Source organism: Odocoileus virginianus, chromosome 18 (genome assembly GCF_023699985.2).
Source record: "Odocoileus virginianus isolate 20LAN1187 ecotype Illinois chromosome 18, Ovbor_1.2, whole genome shotgun sequence".
Taxonomy (NCBI): domain Eukaryota; kingdom Metazoa; phylum Chordata; class Mammalia; order Artiodactyla; family Cervidae; genus Odocoileus; species Odocoileus virginianus.
The window spans coordinates 53,109,544-53,131,818 of NC_069691.1; the positions used below are offsets into that span (position 1 = coordinate 53,109,544).

The 22,275-nt window shown below is 41.3% G+C and overlaps 1 protein-coding gene across 7 annotated transcripts in view; it reads right to left on the bottom strand.

Moving 5' to 3' along the window:
* CLCN3 (chloride voltage-gated channel 3) overlaps positions 1-22,275 on the bottom strand; it is a 98,030-nt gene that overhangs the window by 22,521 nt on the left and 53,234 nt on the right. For all 7 annotated transcript variants that reach the window (XM_020904343.2, XM_020904346.2, XM_020904344.2 and 4 more), the window contains 5 exons: positions 15,797-15,954; positions 12,656-12,755; positions 11,205-11,392; positions 10,047-10,169; positions 882-1,088 (listed from right to left, as the gene is read on the bottom strand). In XM_020904343.2, coding sequence (XP_020760002.1) covers positions 882-1,088; positions 10,047-10,169; positions 11,205-11,392; positions 12,656-12,755; positions 15,797-15,954 — 776 coding nt within the window. The remainder of the gene's footprint in view (positions 1-881; positions 1,089-10,046; positions 10,170-11,204; positions 11,393-12,655; positions 12,756-15,796; positions 15,955-22,275) is intronic.

Genomic DNA, 22,275 nt, shown 5'->3' on the forward strand with positions numbered 1-22,275 from the left:
GAAATAAAAATATGAGGCCTAAATGCTTTCAATTAACATGAAAGCCAGTCATGTATACCCCAAGGTGTCAGAATCAAGTTAAGTCATAAACATCACAATGTGTATACACCAAAATCCAGGTAAAGTTAATTTCTATACTATTACCTAATAAGGTAATTTTTGCACTTATAATGAACAAATAACAAATCTTCCCCCACAATGTCAAGGTCCAACAGCAAGTAATGGAAATGAACTGACAAATGCAGACTAGACAGGGAAACAGAGAGCCAGGGCTCCCACAGTCTGGAGCTAATAAGAAGGTGCAAGGAGCCCACTTTTCTTCTAGAAAATATCCACTGCAACCTGGAAACATCAGGTTTCAATGTCTCCATGATCTCAGAATGACCTAAACAAAAGGGCAAAGGAAGCTGCCCTAAAGAGCCGAGTAAGAGCAGGTGCTACATGCCCCTCACTGTGAACCAGTATCAACCTGAGGTGGTTCTGATGCCCTCTGGGTTCCCCAAGGAGCAGCAAGCTCCCTGAGGTGGCACCCCTCCTCCAGAGGAAAACAGCTGGTGAGATGCCTTGCCCCAGGAGAAACAGTGATGGGGAGAACCAGGAGAGAAAGCAATGCAATACCTGGGGGACACGTCAGAGGAGGAAAGGTGTAAAGCTAAAGCAAAGGAAAATACTTCTGAAATCTTACTGAAACCAACAGACCCCAGGCCAACTCTAGAGAGCATTCAGAAAGGGGGAAGGAGCACAAGGAAGCCTCGCGTTACAACTGGAATCTGAGTACAGAATTTACCCAAAAAGTAGAGAGTAAAATACGTGAAACTGTTCACGGACTAAGTGTATGTAATGGATATTCACCCATTAAATAAAGGACAGAATACACTTACCTCTCTTTTTTTCGCTTCATTTGTGCTGTACTTCGGAAAGAGGTAGGAAAAGATGTTTCCACAGCAACAGGCAACGTGGACCAAGGGCCCTTCTTTTCCTAAACTCAAGCCTGATGCCACAGCCAGTACCAATGTGATGGTTTTAATCATTAAAGTCCATTTTCCCAAGTAGCCTCGGATGATGAATCCACTCAAAATAGTTTTAATCTACAAAGGAAAGATCAAAGCAGCTTAATTTCCTTTAAGAAACTGCAAATCTCAGTGGGCAAGGGGAAGATTTACAATTCATTTTCTGATAGTCTGAACTATTACACTCTATATAATAAATTCTCACTCTCTTCCTCTGCAAGGGCAGAAGGCAGCCCTAGCTCATGAACAAAACTGAAATACCAGGCCATGTTAAGGGGCTACAGACTTCAGTACACCCCTGTACAATTACATAACCAGCTAATGGCAAACTGCAATATTTCTACTATAGAAATATAATACAGTTAGATACATTTCAAACACTCTGTGTCAGAAATAAAGGTATTTGCCTTTAAAGATATTATGTCTTCTCATAGTAGAATGTGTAATTATGTGTAATATTTTCTTATATATTAAGAAGGATGTGTGACAACTGGTGAATACTATATGGTATTGTTCCGTATTAATGTTCTTAATACAGCTTTACAATCACTAACATTGCTTTTAAAAGCTATGCACTAGGAGGAGCTAAGATGGCGGAGGAATAGGACGGGGAGGCCACTTTTCCCCCTACAAATTCATCTAAAGAACATTTGAATGCTGAGCAAGCTTCACAAAACAACTTCTGATTGCGAGCAGAGGACATCAGGCGCCCAGAAAAGCAGCCCATCATCTTCGAAAGGAGGTAGGACAAAATATAAAAGATAAAAAGAGAGACAAAAGAGCTAGGGACGGAGACCCGTCCTGGGAAGGGAGTCTTAATAGAGGAAGTTTCCAAACACCAGGAAACCCTCGCACTGGCGGGTCTGGGGGAAGTTTTCGATTCTCGGAGGGCAACCTAACTGGGAGGAAAAATAAATAAAACCCACAGATTACATGCCTAAAAGCAACTCCCAGCAGAAAAGTACCCCAGACGCCCGCATCCGCCACCAGCAAGTGGGGGCGGAATGGAGAGGAGCAGGGCATTGCTTAGATCGGGCCTGAATGCCCTAAGGGCAATCAGAGGGAGCTAACATGAGATAGCAACTTAAACTGTGGGATAGCAAGAGAGAGAGAGAGAAAATTAACTGGCCCGAACACACCCCGGTCCTGTTCACAGAACAAAGGAAGAACTGAGCGATCCCAGAGAAGAGCTAGCTGGCAGCGGACCAGCCCATCCCCCGCGGAGGCAGGAGGCAGGGGGGAGGGGAAAGGGGCAAACTCGGCCCCAGAGACGGTACCCTCTACCAAACTGCAAACAGGCTCCCAGTTTCTAACCAAAGACTTCCAGAGAGTCTGGATGGTTGACATCCGCCGGGAGGGTTGCGGCTAGAGACCAGCTCCCCAGAACAGACACAAGGCGCACCCGACCAGCACGTGTGGAAACTGAGGCTGGGACCTCGGAGGGGATAAGGCGCACCGCACCCGGGGAGAGTGCGCTAGTCAAGCTCCTGGCTGCCTGAGCTGCTCGGGCGGGGAAGGCACAAAAGGAAGGCCCCAACCGAGTCTGCGCTTTTGTGGAGTACACGAAAACGGGAATCGCATGCCACGCAGGGCCCACTCCCTGGAAAGCAGCCTGGAGCCTGAGCAGTGTAGCACACGCGCTGTGAGCGGGGCAAACCCAGTGTGGCCGGAACACTGCGAGCGCTCCCCACACAGGCCGGTGACATTTGTCTGCAGCGCCCCTCCCTCCCCGCAGCACCACTGAACAAGCGAACCTAAACAAGAGACCACCTCCGCCCGCCTGTGTCAGCGCAGAAATTAGACACTGAAGAGACTGGCAAACAGAAGCCAAATAAACAAAGGGAACCGCTTCAGAAGTGACAGGTGCAACAGATTAAAATACCTGTAGTTAACACCGACTACACTGGAAGGGGCCTACAGATATCGAGAAGTGTAAGCTGGAACGAGGAGCTATCTGAAACTGAACCAAACCCACACTGCCCGCAACAGCTCCGGAGAAATTCCTAGATATATTTTTACTTTTTTTTTTAATTAAAAAAAAATTTTTTTTTCTTTTCTAATTTTTTCTCTTTTATTTTCTTTTAAACTTCCCTATTACTCCTCAACTTTCATTTTCATATTTTTACTATTTTTTAATTAAAAAAGTGTTTTTTTTTCTTTTGTTTTCTTTTAAAGTCCTCTATTACTCCTCTATTACTCCTTAATTTTCATTTCACTATAACCTTTCCAAAAAAAAAAAAGAGGCCCTATTTTTAAATCGAACTTCATATATATTTCTTAAATTTTTTTGTTTTTCTTTTTGTTTTTAATATTGTACTTTTAAGAGTCTAATCTCTACTCTAGATTTTTAATGTTTGATTTTCAGTATTTGATATCAATTTTGGACATTTAAGAATCCAATATTCAGTACCCATTTTTACTCAGGAGTGTGTTGATTACTCTCTCCCACTTTTGACTCTCCGCTTTCTCCCTCAGATCACCTCTATTTCCTCCCTCCCCCTTCTCTTCCCAATCCAACTCTGTGAATCTTTGTGGGTGTCTGGGCTACGGAGAACACTTTGGGAACAGATAACTGCGTAGATCTGTCTCTCTCCTCGAGTCCCCCCTCTTCTCCTCCTGCTCACCTCTATCTCCCTCCTCCCTCTCCTCTTCTTCATGTAACTCTGTGAACCTCTCTGGGTGTCCCTCACGGTGGAGAATCTTTTCACCATTAACCTAGAAGTTTTATTATCAGTGCAGTATAGTTGGAGAAGTCTTGAGGCTATTGGAAGAATAAGACTGAAACCCAGAGGCAGGAGACTTAAGCCAAAAACCTGAGAACACCAGAAAACTCCTGACTACAGGGAACATTAAGCAATAAGAGATCATCCAAAAGCCTCCATAGCTACACTACATACCTACCACCACCCAAGAGCCAATAAGTTCCAGAGCAAGACATACCACACAAATTTTCCAGCAATGCAGGAACATAGCCCTGAGCGTCAACATACAGGCTACCCAAAGTCACACCTAACACACATACCCATCTCAAAACTCACTATTGGACACTCCATTGCACTCCAGAGAGAAGAAATCCAGTTCCACACACCAGAACACCTACACAAGCTTCCCTAACCAGGAAACCTTGACAAGCCAACTGTCCAACCCCACCCACTGGGAGAAACCTCCACAATAAAAAGGAACCACAGACCACCAGAATACAGAAAGGCCACTCCAGACACAGCAATCTAAACAAGATGAAAAGGCAGAGAAATACCCAGAAGGTAAAGGAACATGAAAAATACCCACCAAGTCAAACAAAAGAGGAGGAGATAGGGAATCTACCTGAAAAAGAATTTAGAATATTGAAAATAAAAATGACCCAAAATCTTGAAAACAAAATGGAGTTACAGATAAACAGCCTGGAGACAAGGATTGAGAAGATGAATGAAATATTTAACAAGGACCTAAAAGAAATAAAAAAGAGGCAATGAAAAATGAATACTGCAATAAATGAGATCAAAAACACTCTACAGGGAACCAACAGTAGAATAATGGAGGCAGAAGATAGGATAAGTGAGGGAGAAGATAAAATGGTGGAAATAAATGAAGCAGAGAGGAAAAAAAAAAAAAAGAAATGAGGACAACCTCAGGGACCTCTGGGACAATGTGAAATACCCCAACATTCGAATCATAGGAGTCCCAGAAGAAGACAAAAAGAAAGGCTGTGAGAAAATACTCGAGGAGATAATAGCTGAAAACTTCCCTAAAATGGGGAAGGAAATAGTCACACAGGTCCAAGAAACCCAGAGAGTCCCAAACAGGATAAACCCAAGGCGAAACACCCCAAGACACATATTAATCAATTTAACAAAGATCAAACACAAAGAACAAATATTAAAAGCAGCAAGGCAGAAACAACAAATAACACAAAGGGATTCCCATAAGGATACCAGCTGATCTATCAATAGAAACCCTTCAGGCCAGAAGGGAATGGCAGGACATACTTAAAGTAATGAAAGAGAATAACCTACAACCTAGATTACTGTACCGAGCAAGGATCTCATTCAGATATGAAGGAGAATTCAAAAGCTTTACAGACAAGCAAAAGCTGAGAGAATTCAGCACCACCAAACCAGCTCTTCAACAAATGTTAAAGGATCTTCTCTAGACAGGAAACACAGAAAGGTTGTATAAACACAAACCCAAAACAACAAAGTAAATGGCAACTGGACCATACCTATCGATAATTACCTTAAATGTAAATGGGTTGAATGCCCCAACCAAAAGACAAAGACTGGTTGAATGGATACAAAAACAAGACCCCTATATATGCTGTCTACAAGAGACCCACCTCAAAACAAGCGACACATACAGACTCAAAGTGAAGGGCTGGAAAAAAATATTTCAGGCAAACGGAGACGAAAAGAAAGCAGGAGTCGCAATACTCATATCAGATAAAATAGACTTTAAAATAAAGGCTGTGAAAAGAGACAAAGATGGACACTACATAATGATCAAAGGATCAATCCAAGAAGAAGAAATAACAATTATAAATATATATGCACCCAACATAAGAGCACCGCAATATGTAAGGCAAATGCTAACGAGTATGAAAGGGGAAATTAACAGTAACACAATAGTAGTGAGAGACTTTAATACCCCACTCACAACTATGGATAGATCAACTAACAAGGAAACACAAACTTTAAATGACATGGACCAGCTAGACCTAATTGATATCTATAGGACATTTCACCCCAAAACAATCAACTTCACCTTTTTCTCAAGTGCACACGGAACCTTCTCCAGAATAGATCACATCCTGGGCCATATATCTAGTCTTGGTAAATTCAAAAAAACTGAAATCATTCCAGTCATCTTTTCTGAATAGATCACATCCTGGGCCATATATCTAGTCTTGGTAAATTAAAAAAAACTGAAATCATTCCAGTCATCTTTTCTGACCACAGTGCAGTAAGATTAGATCTCAATTACAGGAAAAAAATTATTAAAAATTCAAACATATAGAGGCTAAATAATACGCTTCTGAATAACCAACAAATCTTAGAAGAAATCAAAATATGCATAGAAATGAATGAAAATGAAAACACAACAACCCAAAACCTATGGGACACTGTAAAAGCAGTCCTAAGGGGAAGGTTCATAGCATTACAGGCTTACCTCAAGAAACAAGAAAAAAGTCAAATAAATAACCTAACTCGACACCTAAAGCAACTAGAGAAGGAAGAAATGAAGAACCCCAGGGTTAGTAGAAGGAAAGAAATCTTAAAAATTAGGGCAGAAATAAATGCAAAAGAAACTAAAGAGACCATAGCAAAAATCAACAAAGCTAAAAGCTGGCTTTTTGAAAAAATAAACAAAATTGACAAACTGTTAGCAAGACTCATTAAGAAACAAAGGGAGAAGAACCAAATTAACAAAATTAGAAATGAAAATGGAGAGATCACAACAGACAACACTGAAATGCAAAGGATCATAAGAGACTACTACCAGCAGCTCTATGCCAAGAAAATGGACAACTTTGAAGAAATGGACAAATTCTTAGAAAAGTATAACTTTCCAAAACTGAACCAGGAAGAAATAGAAGATCTTAACAGACCCATCACAAGCAAGGAAATCGAAACGGTAATCAGAAATCTTCCAGCAAACAAAGCCCAGGACCAGATGGCTTCACAGCTGAATTCTACCAAAAATTTAGAGAAGAGCTAACACCTATCTTACTCAAACTCTTCCAAAAAATTGCAGAAGGTAAACTTCCAAACTCATTCTATGAGGCCACCATCACCCTAATTCCAAAACCAGACAAAGATGCCACAGAAAAAAAGGAAACTACAGGCCAATATCACTGATGAACATAGATGCAAAAATCCTTAACAAAATTCTAGCAAACAGAATCCAACAACATATTAAAAAAATCATACATCATGACCAAATGGGCTTTATCCTAGGAATGCAAGGATTCTTTAATATCCACAAATCAATCAATGTAATACCACATTAACAAATTGAAAGATAAAAACCATATGATTATCTCAATAGATGCAGAAAAAGCCTTTGACAAAATTCAACATCCTTTTATGATTAGAACTCTCCAGAAAGCAGGAATAGAAGGAACATACCTCAACATAATAAAAGCTATATATGACAAACCCACAGCAAGTATTACCCTCAATGGTGAAAAATTGAAAGCATTTCCCCTGAAATCAGGAACAAAACAAGGGTGCCCACTCTCACCACTACTATTCAACATAGTTTTGGAAGTTTTGGCCACAGCAATCAGAGCAGAAAAAGAAGTAAAAGGAATCCAGATAGGAAAAGAAGAAGTGAAACTCTTACTGTTTGCAGATGACATGATCCTCTACATAGAAAACCCTGAAGACTCTACCAGAAAATTACTGGAGCTAATCAACGAATATAGTAAAGTTGCAGGATATAAAATTAACACACAGAAATCCCTTGCATTCCTATACACTAACAATGAGAAAACAGAAAGAGAAATTAAGGAAACCATACCATTCATCATTGCAACAAAAAGGATAAAATACTTAGGAGTATATCTCCCTAAAGAAACAAAAGACCTATACATAGAAAACTATAAAACACTGATGAAAGAAATCAAAGAGAACACAAATAGATGGAGAAATATACCATGTTCATGGATTGGAAGAATCAATATTGTCAAAATGGCTATACTACCCAAAGCAATCTATAGATTCAATGCAATCCCTATCAAGCTACCAACGGTATTCTTCACAGAACCAGAACAAATAATTTCACAGTTTGTATGGAAATACAAAAAACCTCGAATAGCCAAAGTAATCTTGAGAAAGAAGAATGGAACTGGAGGAATAAACCGGCCTGACTTCAGGCTCTACTACAAAGCCACAGTCATCAAGACAGTATGGTACTGGCACAAAGACAGAAATATAGATCAATGGAACAAAATAGAAAGCCCAGAGATAAATCCACGAACCTATGGTCACCTTATCTTCGACAAAGGAGGCAAGGATATACAATAGAAAAAAGACAACCTCTTTAACAAGTGGCGCTGGGAAAACAGGTCAACCACTTGTAAAAGAATGAAACTAGAACACTTTCTAACACCATACACAAAAATAAACTCAAAGTGGATTAAAGATCTAAATGTAAGACCAGAGACTATAAAACTCCTAGAGGAGAACATAGGCAAAACACTCTCCGACATAAATCACAGCAGGATTCTCTATGACCCACCTCCCAGAATATTGGCAATAAAAGCAAAAATAAACAATTGGGACCTAATGAAACTTAAAAGCTTTTGCACAACAAAGGAAACTATAAGCAAGGTGAAAAGACAGCCCTCAGATTGGGAGAAAATAATAGCAAATGAAGAAACAGACAAAGGATTAATCTCAGAAACATACAAGCAACTCCTGCAGCTCAATTCCAGAATAACAAATGACCCAATCAAAAAATGGGCCAAAGAACTAAACAGACATTTTTCCAAAGACATACAGATGGCTAACAAACACATGAAAAGATGCTCAACATCACTCATTATCAGAGAAATGCAAATCAAAACCACAATGAGATACCATTACACACCAGTCAGGATGGCTGCTATCTAAAAGTCTACAAGCAATAAATGCTGGAGAGGGTGTGGAGAAAAGGGAACCTTCTTACACTGTTGGTGGGAATGAAAACTAGTACAGTTGCTATGGAGAACAGTGTGGAGATTTCTTTAAAAAACTGGAAATAGAACTGCCACGTGACCCGGCAATCTCACTTCTGGGCATACACACCAAGGAAACCAGATCTGAAAGAGACACGTGCACCCCAATGTTCATCGTAGCACTGTTTATAATAGCCAGGACATGGAAGCAACCTAGATGCCCATCAGCAGACGAATGGATAGGAAGCTGTGGTACATATACACCATGGAATATTACTCAGCCATTAAAAAGAATTCATTTGAATCAGTTCTAATGAGATGGCTGAAACTGGAGCCCATTATACAGAGTGAAGTAAGTCAGAAAGATAAAGACCAATACAGTACACTAACGCATATATATGGAATTTAGAAAGATGGTAACAATAACCCTATATGCAAAACAGAAAAAGAGACACAGACGTACAGAACAGATGCTTGGACTCTGTGGGAGAAGGCGAGGGTGGGATGTTTCAAGAGAACAGCATCAAAACATGTATATTATCAAGGGTGAAACAGATCACCAGTCCAGGTTGGATGCATGAGACAAGTGCTCGGGGCTGGTGCACTGGGAAGACCCAGAGGGATGGGATGGGGAGGGAGGTGCGAGGGGGGATCGGGATGGGGAATACATGTAAATCCATGGCTGATTCATGTCAATGTATGACAAAAACCACTACAATATTGTAAAGTAATTAGCCTCCAAATAATAAAAATAAATGGAAAGAAAATAAATAAATAAAAGCTATGCACTAGAAAAAGCCAGTAACTTATTTAAGACAGAAAAATTAAAAGGGGGGAAAAAAGAAGAAAGTTCATGTTCAATCCTAAATGTATTCTTCACGTTATTACTGATAAAAAATAAAACCTCAAACTTTATACTGTGATCAAATATTTAAAGTATAAAATTGTTATAAATATTATTTGCCAAGTTCAAGGATTATCTTATCTAATTAAAAATGTTATAAAAAGAGAATAAATATGTTCAAATCCAACTCATAAGAGAAAAACATCAACTAATTCACCAAAGAATTTTAGGCTGACATTTCCAAGTTCTTGGTGTTTAACTGAGTGCTAATATTTGTTTAGTTATGTACTACATTATCAGCAAGAAGAAAAAAAAAAAACAGTTGACCTCTCCAGAAAACAATGAAATGACTATGGGGAAGGATTTCTTTCAAGTTTACTAATACCACAGTCTACTATCAGTGGACATTTTAAAAATTTTCTTTCTACTGTGACAGACAAACTGTTTCCCCAGCAAAACCATCACTCTGCCTCCCATGGGCAACAATGTAAGCATCAGGACCACAGAATGTTGGGGCACTGAGCACTGCAGGGCTTACCTCTGGGATCCCAGAGCCACAGGCGTACGGCGCAAACACCTTCACCAGGGAGACAGCCAGGAAGGCGAAACTCAAGGCCCAGAAGATGTACATCATGTAGTTCATGATGTAGGAGCCAGGACCCTGAAACCAAAGGGTTCCACAGAACGAACTTACTGATTGCTGGCGGCACTGCTAATCCCAGGGCTTGCCACCTAGGCAACTGGCAGCAAACTCTGCAGAGGCTCGTGGTTTACTGCCCCAACTGTAACAGCTTTACGGAGCAAACTATTTAAGTAGAACCTAAAACATATTTGTATACACAGAAGGAGACAATCTATTTAATATTTTCCCTAGCTGCTTCCTGATCCCCAAAGTCTTGTTGCCAAGAATCTCAGCTGCACTTCAATCTCTGCCAACCCACAAACCAGTTTTTGAAAACAGTTGGTGAAGACAAAACTGCCTTCACACTCAGCTTTCATTCTGCAGCAATTCTGGAGATAAAGTGGGAGACAGTACACTGCCCATCTCACCAGCAGATACATTCTTTCCAGCTCTAAGATTCAACTACAAGAAAATTTTAAAAACATATCCATAGCTCCTCAAGAACATATATATATGAAATATATATATATATACACACACACTATTCTAACTTCTAAAATGTTCTTCATACATATATATGATATTCTGACTTTTAAATGTTCTTCATAAAATATCAACAGTAAAATAATCATGTAAATACTGTAATGCCACAAGGAAAAATCTAGGGATTTCTATAAAATTATCTCCAGTTAAAAGACTTACTTTACAATTTTTGATAACCTATACTTCCCAAACAATTGTGATATAATAATGTTAATGAGCAGTTTTGATAACTTGGCTTCATATTAGCTGTGGTTATACAGCTCCTTCTGCACTTCTTTTCCACAGCAAAAGCATAGTTTACATCATAACGCAGTAGACTTGTTTGTGATTATGCAGTTTACTAATACCACAGCTTCTGAAACAATACTTAAATTTTACTCACAGCAATGCAGTCTCATATTTTCCATTCCACCCTGTCACACTTCTCTATTTCCCTTTAGGACAGGTGCAGTCCTCTAGCTTGTTAAATGAACTGGAGACTGGCTTCACTGTACTGACTGTTAATCCACTCGGACACAGGGCAGGACTCACCTCGGCCTGGCCTATGATCAACTCTGCCCACGTTTTCCACTGCGGACACTTGTCCCTCTCTTCGAACGTGGTTTCGTTGGACCCCCAGCAGCACTGCTCATGGTTGTACCAGAGCGCACTCAGGCAGATACCCTCCTTCAGGTCCGTCATCCAGTCGGCCGCAATGTCTATTAACCCAGCCAGTGCCCCTGCAAAAGATGTTGGAGGCGCTGAAGATGGTCCACTTCTGGGGTGTCCGAAACTGTCAAATTACAGGGTCAAGGAGAGCTGGGGATGCCCTACAATAAATGGTCATACGGGAAATACTACACAAAACTAAATTTTACTATATGTACGCTTATACTACTTAATTGTAAATAGCTATTCTTTAAAATAGAATTGTTCTTCTCTGAAATTAAAACTAGTTATGTGATTCAAATTGACTGTAACTTTTTAAATGTGCCTGACTCTTCAAAGGCTGTCCCTCGGCAGAAGGGCCTCATCTCTGGCTGTGACATCAGAGTTTTTACTGGTGTTTTTTAATTGGAAACCCAATTCATAGATTTACAAAATATCTCGAGCTCACTATTAATGGAATAACCAATAGATTTCGTGAAACTCATGGCGTGAATGAATTACTGTGACAAATAATCAGGCTTTTCTTTTAACAGAAAAATCAAACATATCAAGATCATCTTACAGATAGAATACAAAGAATATACAAACTGATGGTCAAAATCTAAGTCCTTCTCATATAAGAAGGTGAACGGGTCACATAAACACCTCAGAATCTCAGGATTTCCCTCTCTTCTCTCCACAATTGTATATTTTTCTGTCATGTTCTTCAGGACATAATCTTCCATGGTGGGAGCTCAAAGTCAGTAAAACAGCCCTTCCTACTGGTTTTCCCATCTTCCCCTGCTATTTCAGCCTCGCCCACGACCGCTGGGCGCGGCGCTCTGCAGCCTACGTGGAGCTTAAAGTTCAGCCCTGATGGTGGCTTGACCACTCTCGAGCTGTGACACCTCGGTCAAGTCACTTAATCTCTCTGAGCTTAGTCCCCTCATCTGTACGACTCAGACCATGGGATTGCCGTGAGGTTTACACACATGCAAAGCTTTTGGAACAGGGCATGACCCATAGGAAGCACTCAATAAATACTACCTATTTATTATGATGTTAACACTAAAATACACTTTACTGACCATGTGGTACAGACTAGGTATTTTACAGATAAAGACAATGAGTGAGAAAGATCAAATTGGACACTTAAAGTGATCGAGCCAAGCCCAGAGCTCTGAGCTTCCCGCCTCCCACTCTTACATTTAAGGATATTTTTTTGAAGGAAAGAAACAAAACAAATGCTTCTAAAAATCCAAAAGTTTCTGGGAAAAAAAAATTTGCAGGAAGGAGGGGAGAACTATTTACTGTCCTGTTAACCAGAGCAGCATTGCATTAGAAGTTCTCTTTACCTGATGCCAATCCTGTCAGTGTCACCACGAGCCACCCTGACCACGCATCATACAAGCTTTTCGTCATTTCCCATGCTGATTCTTTCTTTTTGCTGTTGATCTGAAATTAGAAATGGTCATGTTTCATTTTTCAAACTATGAGTAGCAGTCACAATTCTAGAATCCAACAATTTCCTCAGTTACTATACATGGAACAGTCCTTTCTCAACTAACTAATGGAGTGAGTTTGGGGCAGAAACAGCAGGTCAGACAGCTGCCGCACCTGTGAACCAGATGACAAGCACTGACCCAGAACCTCAGAATGAGAGCAAGGGCCCCACAGTCCACACAGACGCTGACCCAGATGCTTCAGACTGCACCGAAGTTAGCTGGCATACACCTTTTATAGTGACAGAAATAAGACATCACAGCTCGAAGTGGCTGTCACTCCCTGCTCCTTCTCTAGTTCTAGCAGTTAAGCAGAATGTAGTGGTCCTAAAAGGCATGGGCAGTGACGGACAGTACTGTGCCCGTGAACACAGACCCCCACAATCCTGTGAACAAAGGGGCTGCCGAAGCGTTCAGGCCTGGAGCGTGCCAGTGCGCCGACGCCACAGGCAGGGTGTCGTCGCTGCGTGAGGCGGAGGAGTCAGAGCAGCGGGCGCTGACAGACCTGCTGCCAGCTCTCACCCTCAGACGCCCAGGGCCCGCCTGCTCTCTCTGAGTGTGGGCCTCACGAGAAGCCCCCCGAGCCCGCCCACCCCTCCCTGTCCTGCTGCCCGGACGCTCCACACGCCACACTCTCAGGCCAGGCAAGCCCTGCTCCGGCGTCCCACGGGAGGGCTGCCACCGGAATTCAATGGTCTGGTCTCTTTCAAACATCTGGTCTATTTCAAGCCACAAGGCCACATTCAAAAGGCTGAATGAGGCAATTTTACTCCTATGTTATAAGCAACCAATCAGCTATTCACCTTTCTTTAGTGTTGAAGGTAGGTCATTCCTTTCAAAAACAATAAATCTCACATTGCTTTTTCTTAAAACTGCAGTGTTTAATAAAATACAATATTAAGCAAAAATTTGAAAGCCATCTAAACGTTCATCAATACAGTATTGGTTAAATAAACTACAGTTACATCTATGTCATGAGAAACTCTGTAGTCATTAACAAAGAATGAGATAAATGCAGTATCATGTGGAGGAGAAAAGCAAGGCATTCATGTATATAGGATGCTACCATTTATCTAAGAAAAATAAGTATATAAATATGTATTTAAAAAAAATATAAAAAATTATTAAAAAAAAATGAAGGGACAAACCGTAACACTCGAAGTGCAACTCCTGAATACTACGTGTGAAGACTGCACACGGCACTTCTCACACACGGTGAAGGAGGCGATGCCTGAGGAAGAGCCTCTGTGTGGTCTATCTGAGCTGCAGCATAAACCACTTTCACAGAGCGCCATTCTTACTCGAAAGAAAAATACCGGAACTATGGTTTTTCAGACTTGGAAATTTGACAGGCATTTTTCTCAAAAAACAAACCAAGTAAGCCTGTCATTTCAAGTAAAATGTGTATTTGGTTCCAATGACAGATTTTGAGCTTGAAAGTAAAAATAAGAATTTTAGAGAACTTATATCCATTACTTTAAGAGTGACAGATCCCAATAGTTAAAAGACTTTTCTGAGGAGATTAGTGTTGCCATTAATGAATGTGGCTTTTTTGATACTGTATGCTGATACGGTACAATGACCATGTCAACTATTCAAAGAACTGCATGAATCAGTGAATCAGTATTTGCCAAAGGATCATGGCATAATGTTACAAAATCGTTCACTCAAAGCTCAAGGGGAACCAGAGGACTTTAATGTAACCGAAGACAAGCAGCTCACTGATCCAGTTTCAGGTCACACACTGCAACTAACCTTCAAAAACCAACCACACGTCACTGTCACTGTCTTGCAGTGTCAAAGAAGAAAATCCACAATGACCTGAAAAGGCTATTAAAATACTCCTGGCTTTTCCAACTACACGGCTGTGAGGTTGAATTCTCTTCATGTACTTCAATCAAAACATACAGCAGTCTGCAGCAGCAGGTAAGAGAATCCAGTAGTTTTCAGGAAACCAGACAATACTGAATGAGATTCATGAAAATGCAGTCCAGTGTCGCTCTCTCAGTAAATATTTTTTATGTTGGAAAATAGCTATTTTTGATAAAAATATTTTTATGTTAACATGTAATGAGCTTGTTATTGTTACTTTTCAATAAATGTTTTTGAAATTTTTCAGTTTTATCATCTAATATAGTATAACGTTTTATTTTCAGTTATACCCTATTTATAATATTTCCAGCAAGGGTGAATACTGACTAATGAATCTCAGAAGCAGTACCTTTCATAAACAATATAATCTAAGTCCAATTTCAGGTTTAATAGATATATAAACATTATTATGAAAGGTAGTAACTCATTTGTGCAAGCAATTATTACACCTATGAGTTAACTTCAGAGCTCAAATTTGCAAATGGCCTTTTAGAATTTGGAATTTTATTTTCAAGAGATTTTCTCTCTTAAAATTTTTGAATGACACTATCAATAAACCACAAACAACAAAAAAGATAACATACGTTGTAGTTTTTAGCAGAAACCATTCTTTTATTGATTAGTACTTTACAACAACTTGCCACATGTCCACACAGGACTCAATTTGAGAAACAGCTCAGGATTCAAAACCAAGAAAGGAGATAAAACAGCAAAGCCCCAGGAAACTTTCTCCCCAGTAAGCTGCTTCTTTCTCCAACAACTGCAATTATGTAACACATTTCCTCTTTGGCCTGCGGCTCAAAGCCAAGTGCCATGCAGACTGCTACCTCCATAACTTGGCTTGATCTTCCTCAACTCATAGGCCTTTGTCTTTCCCTCCTATTCTGCCTTCCTCTACTTCTTTGATTGTAAGCTGCTTCAAATCCCTTCCAGAAAGATAAAGGATATAAAGAAACTTTTAAAAAGTATAGAGTAAAAACCGTATTACTTATATAATATGTGGAACCTTAAGTGCACTTTTAACATATAGCATGTTTTGGCAGCCTGAGATCACTGGCAGAAAGACATCATTCAAGGATCTCTCTGTGTGCTGCCGCTGCAAAGATTACTGAGCAAACGTACCCGTCGGTGCCTTTCTCTGTCTTTACACTTCTCTCGCACCCAGTCGATGGTGTGGAAGTCATCATAGGTGCCAACCCCGGGGATGGGCTCGTCCAGGAGGTCCAGCAAGTGCGTGGAGCTGCTGATGCTGCCCCCGTTGGTCATTGTGTAGTGAGTTCCTGCGGAGCCAACGAGAACAATGAGTGTGTTCTGTGAGGACAATGGAGAGCTATGCGGCTCATCAGTAATTCCTAAAGAAAGAGGATCACTTGAAATAATTACAATCAACAGAGGAAGGAAAGCGTTAAGAAAATGCATCTCAAACTTGGAAGTAAGGAAAAGGACTAGGGCACATCCTGCCCCACTCACAGGAGAGCGTGAGAAGCCACCTTCGTACGTCATCTGAGGGACGCCCTGGAAAGGGAGCTCTGCAGGACTTCCCGGTTACCACCCAGCAGGGCACAGACTCCACAGAATGAGAACAGGGCAGAGGATGGATACACTGAAGTGGATACACTGAAGGCAGATACACAGAAGATGAAGATGGATACACTGAAGAAAATTATGACCTCTCTCCTGCAAAAAGGCAACTGCATTCTGTCCAGGAGAAAACACAATGCTCAGTGGAAGTGTGGGTTCTGCCATCAGATTCTGTCCCAGGAGGAAGTTCTTCTTCTCCCTGACACTGTCTCTATCAGCTGTGCCAGGAAGCAGGCTCCCTCACTAGAGCTCAATACATAACGTTTGACCAGCGCCCACTATACAACAGACTTGAGGGTACAAGGAAGGGGGCTGAAAGACAATTCACAAAAACTGGCTCTTAATTTTGAAAAGAAATTCAATCTAACACACAAAAAAGAAACTCAGAGCAAACCTACAATATCATTCTCCTCTATCAGACTGGTAAAGATTTAAAAAGTTGGCCAATGCACTGAGTTGGCAAAGACATGGGGAAAAGAGGTCCTGGAACAAAATCATTAGGTTCAGTATCAACTGGTGCAAGCTCGTTGAGAAGGGAAAGCTGCATACATCCTGTCCAACCCAGCAAGCACGAGTCTGGGAACTCTTCCTGCACTTACACTTGTGTAAGCCCATAGACTGCACAGTACGGGCACAGAACCGCACTCGAGCTCGAGGACGGAAGCGAAACAACGTCAGAGTGCTCACAATCTGAAACAGGGGTCGGCAAAAGAGCCAGAAGGTCTACCTGCTAGGTTCTGGAGGCCGAACAGTCACAACTACTCAACTCTGCCACGCTGAGTCTAAGTCTGCCACGTCAGCACAAAAGAAGTCCTATCAACATGCAGATGAGTGACTAGGGCTGTGTTTCAGTAACAGTTTATCTACAGAAGGGCAAGATTTCACCGAATGCCTGACCCTATTTTCAAAGGCAGAGTAGCAACTTTAACTGGAAAATTATCTGGTTAAATCTATTTTGGTTAAAAGTTATGCTTATAGTGTATTTAAATACAGAGAAAATACTATGAAGCAAAATGAAACAGCATGCTAATAATGGTTACCTCTGGGAAGTAGATTTGTTAGAAAAAGCAGAGAAGGAACTTTAATTTTCTGCATAACCGTCGTAGATATATCTATACACACATATACACATGTGCATGTGCTCAGTTGTGTCTGACTCTTTACAGCCCCAAGGACTATAGCCTGCCAGGATCCTCAGCCCACAGAATTTTCCAGGCAAGAATACTGGAGTGGGTTGCCATGCCCCCCTCCACAGAATCTTCCCAACCCTGGGATCAAACCCAGGTCTCCTGCACTGCAGGTGGATTCTTTTACATCTGAGCCCCTATAATTTCAAACAGGTGATCTTAACACAATTGATTACAGATTACATCTTCAAATTATGTAGCAGTAATAGATTTTATGCCAAAAACTAAACATCTAAAACTATGTCATTTTAACAGAAATGTACAAATTGATACAGAATTTAAGGAGTGGCACTATACTAATGTTTAAACAAACACCATAAAGAGAGACTAAAGAAACCCATTTAGTTTATTCTGTGGTTTTATGGAAAACCAAAATTCCAAACAGCAAAATCCCCAGACTACTCTTGCAGTCTGATGGTTTAAATGGACTTGTCCTCTTTTGTTTACAAAGAAACTATCGTAAATGTTCAGTCATTCACAAAAACCGACCCCTGCAAAGCCAGAACCTGCACTTTGCCCAGCACTGTGAACAGTGCCAGGTTAGAGCAGGAGAGGCTCCTAAATCAGCCAGGAGCGGGAGGGAGAGGCGCTCGGAGCCCCCACGTCAGCACAAGGACTCGTTTTATCACCGTCCAGATAGAAGCAAATCAACTACACTGGCCTGGAAGCTCTGTCCTGTGATCATTCAAAGAGGCAGCTGAAACAAGCGTTACCACAGAAAGGGTTATTAGTATTTCAAACGATGTATTACTGAATACTGGGCTTCCCTGGTGCCTCAGCAGTAAAGAATCTGTTCAGAGATGCGGATTTGATCTGTAGGTTGGGAAGATCCCTGAAAGGGGAAATGGTAACCCACTCCAGTAATCTTGCCTGGAGAATTTCATGGACAGAGGAGCCTGGCAGGGTTCCAAATGGGGCCGCAAAAGAGTCAGACACAACTGAGCAACTAAACAACAACAAATACTGAATATTCTACAATGAACTTAACGTTTCTTTACTTCTACCAGATAGAACAGAGTTCCCTCTTTCCTCTCCACTTACAACATTTGAATGCTTGGCCTGGAAAGGTGTAAAATTCTAACAGGAGAGTAGTGTACTGACTTCAGTGTTTTGGCAGAAGCACTCCAGGATAAATAATTTATCATTCTGGCGAAGTGTTTAAAGGCCCAATCCCTCAATGGACCATGCCTGCTCACGTAAAACACAAGCCCTAAACCCCCCCACCGCGACCTTTACATGCTCTAGGTCTTTCTTCCCCCATCCTGATTTATTCAGTAATTTCCACTTTGTCAAAACTAACTGAAAGGTCATAAATTTTCTTAAGAAAAAGCGACTGGAGAGTAAAAACAATGACAGCATTTATAATACCTTGACAAATTTCAGCATCTCTGGCTCCACCTTCTATACGATAATATTAAAAATGGTCATTTTGAAGATGTTTTTGGAGGGAAACATCAAAGCCTCTATGATACCGCTCAGGAAGACATCTGGGGCAGTCTGCCCCCAAAGCCTAAACAAAACAAACTGAAACTGAGGGAAATTCTACAGAAAGTCTCTTGCGATCTTCAAATATGTCACCAACGAAAGAGCAGCTGCACTTGATAAAAGGAGACAACGACATGCGCAGCGGAACTCACTCCCTGCCTGGGATGGGCAGACACAGGGCGGCAACCAGCAACCTGGAGAACCGTCTGAATAGTGACTGAATAACAGTATTGATGCCAATCTTCTGATTTTGAAAACTGCACTGAAGCTATGTACGAGCTATATATCCTTTCATAAGGAAACACACACTGAAGTATTTAGGGGTTACAGTGCATCACATCTGCATGTGGACATGCTTGGTCATGTCTGACATTCTGTGACCCCATTGATAGGCCGCCAGGCTCCTCTGTCCATGGGATCCTCCAGGCGAGAGTACTGGAGTGGGTTGCCCTCCAGCAGGGGATCTTGCCCACCCAGGCATCAAACCCGCATCTCCTACATTGCAGATGGATTCTTTACCACGGAGCCCCCTGGGAAGCCCCATCACATCTGCATCTTACCCTTACAGGACTCAGGGAAGAAGAACATGGCACATCACATATGTACAAATAACAGTGTATGCAATGTGTGACAGGGAACAGCACACACGACAGAGAAAGAAAAAGACAGGATGAAAACATGAGGTAAAATGTTAACATTCAGGAATCTAGGGGAAGGGCTTATGAGATTCTTTGCACTATTTTTCAACATCTCTAAGTCTGAAATTAAAAGAATTTTTAAGCCTACTGTGATATATTTTGCAAAGTTCAAACTTTGCCCCTATTTGCTCTTATCTGGGTAGAGATGGAGACATGCATTACTGATCTTTTTTTTTTTTTTTTTTAATTTCCAAACTAGTTTATTTCATAGACTCCAAAAGCTTCTGTGACCCTGTCTCAGATGGAGATCCGGCTCGTTTGTGTGTGTGTACACGGCTGCATGGTGATGCCTGCAGATCACCTGTGCCCCCTGTAGTGGAAGCGCAGTCTCCTAACCACGGAACCACCAGGGAATTCCCAGAGATTTGGCTTATTAAGCTTCAAATTCAAATTCAAAGTACTGTGGGTCGAAGTAGTGGATGCGGACGTAACCATCTTCACCGCCGCTGCTGTAGCTCTTGCCATCAGGATGGAAGGCAACACTGCTGATAGGGCATTACTGATCTTAATTATTACTATTCCACACAAAAAAATCAAAAGAAAAATTTCTGTACCACCTAACATGTATCCACACAGTAAGTCACCAATGCAGGTTAAGAATTCCCAGCCACCTGCAGCATGAAGATACTAAGCAAATGAAGTGTGTATCCCCAACAGGCCTCTGAACTAGGAAGGAGAGAGGCAGAGACCAGCATTCTTATTTTCGGGGGCGGCACAGGCCTAGTCCCCCACACATTCACAGAAGCTGTGTGTCCTGCCTCACTGACTTTCCAGTCACTAGTCTGTAGAAACTACCCCAACATCGAACATACAGAGCTGCATAGTAATTACAAATTCCTGAAAATCAGAAATAAAGCGTTCAAGCTTTTCACACCAGGGAACCCCATTCACGCTCGGGGCATCCCGTGACATTTCTGGGGCTGCCATGCACGTCTCACGCCGGAATTCACCTGTCAGTCTGTGTGCCTGGCAGACTACTGGGAGGTCAGCCTGCCCCTCAGGCCTATTTGCTTCCACTGGACACAGTGACAGTGTACAGGAGAAGTACTGACGGGTCTTCTTGCTTCAGGGGAGCCCACAGGTTTATCTGTTTAGATTCACTGTTTCCCCTCTAATTATTCCTAAAAGAAGTCTGAGTCCTTCTGTGACTCTTTACATCAAACTGGTTTGGAATTAACCAAGATCGATTTTGGTATGAAAATAAAAACTTTTTGCTAGTTGATTAGAATACTTCTTTGGCTCTGATAAACATGATGAAAAGGCATCTCCAGAGAAAGGCAGACAGTTCAATGTGGCTTTAACCTCTCTCCTTTCATTCTGTTTCTTACTGGGTTATAATTGAAAAAAAATTTATCATATTGAATGCAAAATCAATTAACATAGTTCTAAAATTTAAAGTCTGCTTTAGGATTGCTAGATAAAATTCAAGAATTACCTGGCTATTTAAAAAAAGGGGCGGGGGGTTTCCACACGTATATTATCTAGGGTGAAACAGATCATCAGCCCAGGTTGGATGCATGAGACAAGTGCTCGGACCTGGTGCACTGGGAAGACCCAGAGGGATCGGGTGGAGAGGGAGGTGGGAGGGGGGATCGGGATGGGGAACACATGTAAATCCATGGCTGATTCACATCAATGTATGACAAAACCCACTACAATACTGTAAAGTAATTAGCCTCCAACTAATAAAAATAAAATAAAATTAAATTTAAAAAAGGGGGGGGTTTCAAACCTTTACTTCAGTATGTCTGTGACATCATTTCACGTATTTTATTTTATAGTTTGTTCTATCAAACATGGAAATCTGAGTAGTTCAAAGAAGAAAAGGAAAGACTGGGTCCTACTTCATTTCTCACAAGATCACAGAAATGCCTATGCATCACTGCATATTAGCAGTAATTTCAAAGACGTTACAGTTCCTAACAGTAACAATGGTTTTTAAATATTCCTAAGTATTATTCCTTTGTGTACAGTTCACTGCAATCTAAATTTCACTTAAAGTTTACCTTACAAATGATAAAATGAGATAAACACAAATCACATCTTTGTGTTAATAAAATTCTTGTAAGCAGGAGTGTAAGTTACCAAGCGTCATCACCCCACGCCATTTCCTGCATGATAGAGCACACACCTCAGAGGCGATGCCACAAGCACAAGTGAAAGCTCTCCCACAGGCAAAGTGCATCTCCTTTTCTTTCCTAAATTAGTATTTCAAGGACTGGAAATTAGGAAATCATAACAGGGCTTTCCTAGCCAAGGGGTGAGGCCGCACTCCCTCATAAGACCTCTCCTCGCCCGCCTTGACGACTCCTCTCGGAGCTGGGGGAACACAGAGCGGCACCATTCACTTGGACGTCTCTCCAAGCACGTGCAGCACTCACTGATGCAGACAGCAGCACAGACACACCAGAACACCTTTCAGAAATAATCAACGTCCTTTGTCCAACAGTATCTCCTCATCCTCTGTGCGCATGCTCCCCACCAATTCAGGAAACACCCTCCGCCACAGAGAAAATCAAGAGAACAAGATTCAGCACTATAGCTTCTGAGTTTCAAACTCAAGCTTTTGAAACCAAAAAGAACAGGCAAAATCTTAAAAGGCAATACATTTGAGTTGTAAGCAATGGGATTCTGGGTTTCAAAATGTTTT